The sequence below is a fragment of the Mercenaria mercenaria genome, chromosome 13, assembly GCF_021730395.1.
Source record: "Mercenaria mercenaria strain notata chromosome 13, MADL_Memer_1, whole genome shotgun sequence".
NCBI lineage: Eukaryota > Metazoa > Mollusca > Bivalvia > Venerida > Veneridae > Mercenaria > Mercenaria mercenaria.
Window position 1 is genome coordinate 35,337,261 of NC_069373.1, and position 6,000 is coordinate 35,343,260.

The 6,000-nt window shown below is 37.4% G+C and overlaps 1 protein-coding gene across 4 annotated transcripts in view; it reads left to right on the forward strand.

Annotated features, from left to right (window-relative positions):
- The window catches only part of LOC123528868 (universal stress protein YxiE-like), a 28,206-nt gene extending 22,206 nt beyond the window's left edge, over window positions 1-6,000 (forward strand). For 3 of the 4 annotated variants that reach the window (XM_045308911.2, XM_045308914.2, XM_045308912.2), the window contains exons 3-5: window positions 558-638; window positions 2,103-2,209; window positions 5,381-6,000. In XM_045308911.2, coding sequence (XP_045164846.1) covers window positions 558-638; window positions 2,103-2,209; window positions 5,381-5,629 — 437 coding nt within the window. In that variant the 3' untranslated portion in view covers window positions 5,630-6,000. Of the gene's footprint in view, window positions 1-557; window positions 639-1,926; window positions 2,034-2,102; window positions 2,210-5,380 lie in introns of all 4 variants that reach the window. The other variant, XM_045308913.2, reaches the window with a different exon arrangement.

Here is a 6,000-nt window from a genome sequence, read left to right on the forward strand (position 1 = left end):
ACATTGTTAAGAGGTTTACATAATTCTTACGGTGGACTGTAAAATTATTTCTTCCCAAATCGATAGGTAAAAGCAGGAAGGTCTAATACGTATCAGTTGTTCCAGGTAAAAGTAATTAGGGCTTGAGTTCGCTTCGTTGATATTTTTAATCAAGATTTTTGGCACGTAAGTAGTGACCTTGCCGATAAATGTTATTGAAACGCGTGGAAAAAAGTGCAATAGTGCGGTTATACATGAAGAGTATATTGCTGCTGGAGCCGCTGATTTCGACCACTCTCCACACCGCTGTGGGTTCGAAACATCGCTGAAGTGTGGTTCTACTCGGGTACCGTTCCGTGGCTTAAATAATGATCGGTCTTCCTTCACCATCAAAAGTCACCACGTGTTGGTGTGGGTTGAACCGAACAAAATATTGCTTTAGCATATTTGCTCTATGTATTTATAATCGCCTTATTATCAAGTACTTGACCTTTTAGTTTATTATATTGAAAGGTGACTCTGAATCCGAGTTTAATCAAAGATATTCAAATGTATGACAGAAGTATTGTTTATTTCAGGGTATTTACAGAACATAAAGAAACCCAAAGATTATGTCATTCTCTTCCATAGTGTGGAGTTTCATACACTTACAACAATGCGTGAGTTTCACTTTAAATCTGTGTATGTGGTTTGCATACACTTTTTCGCTTTTCATCCTACTAAAACGTTTCTGTGTCTTTGGTAAAATTGCATTTGTCTTTCTGATTTCTGTTCCTTTTTGTGCCCCCACAACTCAGTGGAGGGGGCATATAGATTTGGTCTTGTCCATGCGTCCGTGCGTTCCGTCCGAAAAAAGTTTGTGACGAGCCTAGCTCAAAAAGCGTTTGATATAAATTGATAAAACCTTCCATTAGTCTGTATCATGTTATGGACTTGCGCACTTCCTATTTTCGTCTGGTTCCGTCCCCTATTTCCGGAGTTATTACCCTTGAAATAGTCAAAAATGCACATTGTGACGCGCTTAGCTCAAAAAAGTATTTCATATAAATTGATGGAACCTTGCATGAGTCTTTTTCATGATATAAACTTGCGCACCTCCTATATTTCTTCTGGCTTCACTTCCTATTTCCAGAGTTATGGCCACTGAAATAGTAAAAAATGCACATTTTCACTATGTGACGCGCCTAGCTCAAAAATGTTTGATGTAAATTCACGAAACCTTGCCTGAGTCTTTATCATGATATGACCTTGTACACTTGGCATTCTTCTTGAGATTTTAGCGCTAATTACAGAGTGTCAGCCCGTGAAATATCCAAAATAGTGGATTTTTTGTTTGTGATGCTCATAGCCCCTTTTTACTCAGAAATATTGTCAAAATGTTTTGCATGTAAGCATTTTTTTCATAGAAACTATATAATAAAATGTTTTCAGATTCTACTCATGTACATTGTATTTTGCATCACAGAGCAGGTTTAATAACTCTTTGTTACAATTTGGCAAAATTATGCTCCTTTTCCACCAGAGTGTTACATGTAAGTAGACATCTATAAAACTGTTCTTTTGAATGCGGGCATTTACTACATCCTAAGGCTGTCCCATTAAATCGTGGACAAGAAAAATGTTCTCATCAATTCATGACTTTCAGAAATTTTCACACTCGTTTAAAACATAAAGTAGATTTTACATCAAATTAAAGAAGTGGTCACGAAACAGCGATCTGCGTAAATGGCAACGCGAATTGTTGCATTTGCCTCCTATGGGCGTCAATAAGTGATTTATAGCCCATTTTTACGATATACTGGAACAGCCTTTACATACTAACAATTATATACTAAGCTTGCAATAAATTAATTTTAAATAATATTAATTAAACCGTTTCATTTAGTATATTTGAAAATTAAGTTTGGTAATTTTGAAATGTATGCTAATATACGCATTGTCCGACAGATATGGAAGTTGGCAGTGTTGAGGCGTACGCCAGAAGTCTCGAGGAAGAAAAGGCTGAGGCTACACGTTATCTGCAACAGCTGAAAGAAAAGATGGTTGCTGCAAATGTAAGCATATGAGTGGATTGAGGCAAGCGTGATAATTATTAAAACATTATATATATTGTTATTTCACAGCTATGGGTGTAGGTGCAGCTGATTTACTAACCACGATGATACAAGAAGAAAAGGCTCACGCGGAACGGTATCTGGAACAACTGACTCAAAGAATGAAAGACGCGGGTGTAAGAATTTTGGTCAACCCTTTTCCCCTTTGCAATGCCATGCTTCATCCTTAAGTAGTTCTTTCCCGTGTGGTTTTCCCCGCAATAGGCTGTTTTTTTTTAAATTAATTTTGTTCAGCTCGACTATTCGAAGAATACAATGTATGTGAGTAGAATCTGAGCTATTCTACTCACTCTGGCGTCGGCGTCGGCGTCATTCCTTGCTTAAAGTTTTGTAGGTAAATGCGTATAGCTATCATTTAAAGGCATATGGCTTTGGAACTTACTTTTTTCTTTTTCTGTGTCAATTACTAGCCTCACTGGGTCAAATCCCAAAAGTCTGACATGCATTTTGGCGAAATTATGTTCCCTTTTGGACTTGGAAAATCCTAGTTAAAGATTTGCATACAAGTTACTTTCTCCAAAACTAATGCAGATATTACTTTGAAGGTCCGTGTGTCCTTTGGGTTATATATTAAACTAGGTGATAGCATCAAGTCCTTTAACTCTGACATGTATTTTGACCAAAGTATGTCCCCTTTTGGATTTAGAAAATCCTGGTTGAAGTTTTGCATGCAGTCTATCTTAAAAACTAAGGCAGATACTGGATTGAAACTCTATAGATAGTTTAACAATTAGGGTAATATTCCTGCTTCTGAGACAACCATTCGAATAGTCGAGCATTGGCTGTCTTACGAACAACTCTGGTTATTTCAAAAACTTTAGAGATAAAATGGTTTGTAATCATCAACCTACTTTAAATGTCATACCTAAGTGTAATTCAAAAACCCACATATTTTCCAGATACAATATCAGCACAGAGATTACAGATATTTTAACATCGCGCCTTTGCTTACAGTCATCGCGTTTGGTTTTAGCTCACCTGAACACGAAGTGCTCTCGGTGAGCTATTGTGATTGCCCACCGCCCGTCAGCAGTTCTCTTCACTGAAACTGCTGGTCACAATTGCAGGTCCTCAATCATGTTTGTTCAAATGTTTTAGCATGGTCCTTTTAAGTGGCCGCTAGACCTAAAAATAGAAAGAAAAAAACCTATCAAAATTACTTCTTCTGATGAACAACTCCTGGAATTTCATGAAACGTGGTCTGCAGCATCATTATAAGGGCTTCTCTGCAGTCTGTTTAAATTGGGCCTCTTGGCCCATTTTAGGTGCCGCACGAGCCAAGAATAGAAATATCTTTACAATTTCCTCTCAGGAATCGCATGATGAATCTTAATATGTTACATCATTAGAAGGTCCTAACGCAAATTTGTTTGACCCATTTTAGGGGCCAACAGAGCTAAAATAGAAATACCTTAAAATTGTGTTTTCTCATAAAGGATTTGATGGATTTTCATCAAACTTGTTTTGTGATATCACTGTAAGGTCCTCTCCCAATTTTATGCAAAGGTGGGCACTTGGCCTCTTAAAGGGGTCACCAGAGCAAAAAATACAAACACCTTTTAAACGACTTTTCCTCATGAACAGCTAGGTGGATATTCATAAAACATGGTCTGTAGCATCATTGTAAAGTCTTCTCCCAATTTTATTCAAGTTGTTGCACTGAGCCCCCTTTAGGGGCCACTAGAGCTAAAAATAGAAATACCTTTAAGCAACGTCTCCTTATGAACTGATCGATTGGTCTTCATTAAACTTGATCAGTAGCATTATTCTAAGGTCTGCTCCCACAATTAATTCAAAAGGGGGTATCGGGTCCAGTTTATGGGTTGCTAGAGCTAAAAATACAAATTCATTTAAACATTTTCTTCTCATGAATAACCTGAATATCTTCACCAAAGTTTGTCTGTAGCATCATTGTAAGGTTCTTTTCCAAATTTCAAAAGGTCGCTAGAGCTAAAAAAAAAAACAGAAATACATTAAAGCAACTTGATCCCATTAATAGCTGGATAGATCTTCATCAAACTTTGTATGTAGTATCATTATATGGTCCTTTCCCATTTTTTTTTAAATAGTGGCACTTAGTCTCCTTAAGGGGCCACCAGAGCTAAAAATAAAAATACTGTTTAAGAATCTCTTCACATGAACTGCATGGTGGATCATTATGAAACTTGATCTGTTGCATCCTTCGAAGGTCCACTCCCAAATTTGTTCAAATAGGGACACCTGGCCCTTTTCGGGGGCAACTAGAGTTAAAAATAGAAACGCCTTTAACTACTTCTTCCCCAAAACTTGTATATAACATGATTGTAAGGTCCTCTCCCATGTTTATTCAAATGGGGGAACTTGGCCCCCTTTAAAGGGCAATATAGCTGAAAATAGAAATACAACTTGTTCTCCTTGATTGCTTGATAGATCTTCAACGTTGTCTGTCACGTTATCATAAGATTCTTTCCCAATTTTATTCGAATGGGGGAACCCAGTCCCATTTAGGGGCCGCTAGAGCTACAAACCGAAATTTAAATGATATCATGACCGGCTTGATGGGTCTTTATTAAACTGTCTGTAGAATCATTGTAAGATCTTCTTCCAAACATATTAAAGTGGGGGCACTGGTCCCCTTTTAGGGGCCACTAATGCGAAATATAGATATACCTTTCAACAACTTCTTCTCATGAACCCATAGATGCAGAGAGACCTTCCAAAAGCCCCTCAGTCTGCTCAAGTTGTCTGTGTGTGCTTCTTTTCCAACCCATTTTAAAGACCTGAGAAACAGATAGTTTTTGGACTGTTTGTCATCTGTCACATTAATTTATGCAATGGACTTCTACTGCCCTTGGAACTTTCGACAGATGGAGCATATTATGGTTCTGTTTAAGCTCTGAAACTCCAGTGAGCGACCTAGGGTCATTATGAACCTCCTGTTTGTTTTTCAGCCTTTCTGATAATTTATACATTTAAAAGACATGTTGTTGTAATTGATCATTTCAGTTCATAACGATATTATTGCCTTTAGCTTAGAGCTTCTGCTCAGCTTTAGAAAATAGATAAGTTCATCGACTATTGTCTGCTTGAATGCTATCAAAATGCTTTTGCTACGCGCAGTCACATCTAAAACACGAATCCTTGCCGACTCTTACAGGATGTTATAGGCATTACTTCTCAGGTTGTGTTTCCCATAGTGTTCTAGTAATTCTTGATTTTTTGGTACTTGCTAAAGTTTTCCTGTCTTTTTACTGACTCGCAGTATTTTTAAGGATTATGCTCCTTACATTTGTTCTTGTTTGTTTTAGCTACATGGAAAGGTGAAGCAGACGACAGGTGCACCACGAGCAGAAATTGTACGTGTAGCAGAGGAGGAAAATGCCAATATGATCATAATGGGTACACGTGGTATGGGTAAAGTGAAGCGTACCCTTCTTGGTAGCGTTAGTGATCACGTGCTTCACCATTCTCACGTGCCAGTGATCATCTGCAGGCACAAGGACGATCATCATCATCACCAGCATGAAACACATGCGCAAACGGAAGTTAAAATGTAGAACACACTATGAAATACACAGTTGCAAATATAGGCTGTTGACGATAACAAAACGATAAACATTTGCTAAGACCTTATTTTCCTATTTCAAGCTTTAGTAGTGGTCTTAGGTCCGTTTCATAAGAGTGGTTCTGTATAATGACAATATCAAATTTAGATAACTGTTGTCTTACACAAAACTAAACACATTTTAACTATAGAACACATGACGTTTTCAAAATCACGAGAACCTTTGAAGATCATCAGTGAGAATGGAACTTAGTATTTTTAACACACTTTACCTGTTGTGAGCAGTATGTTGAATGAATGATGTAGAGTTTAGAATCTTTGTACCAATTACGCATTTATTTAGAATATAACATACAAACAACA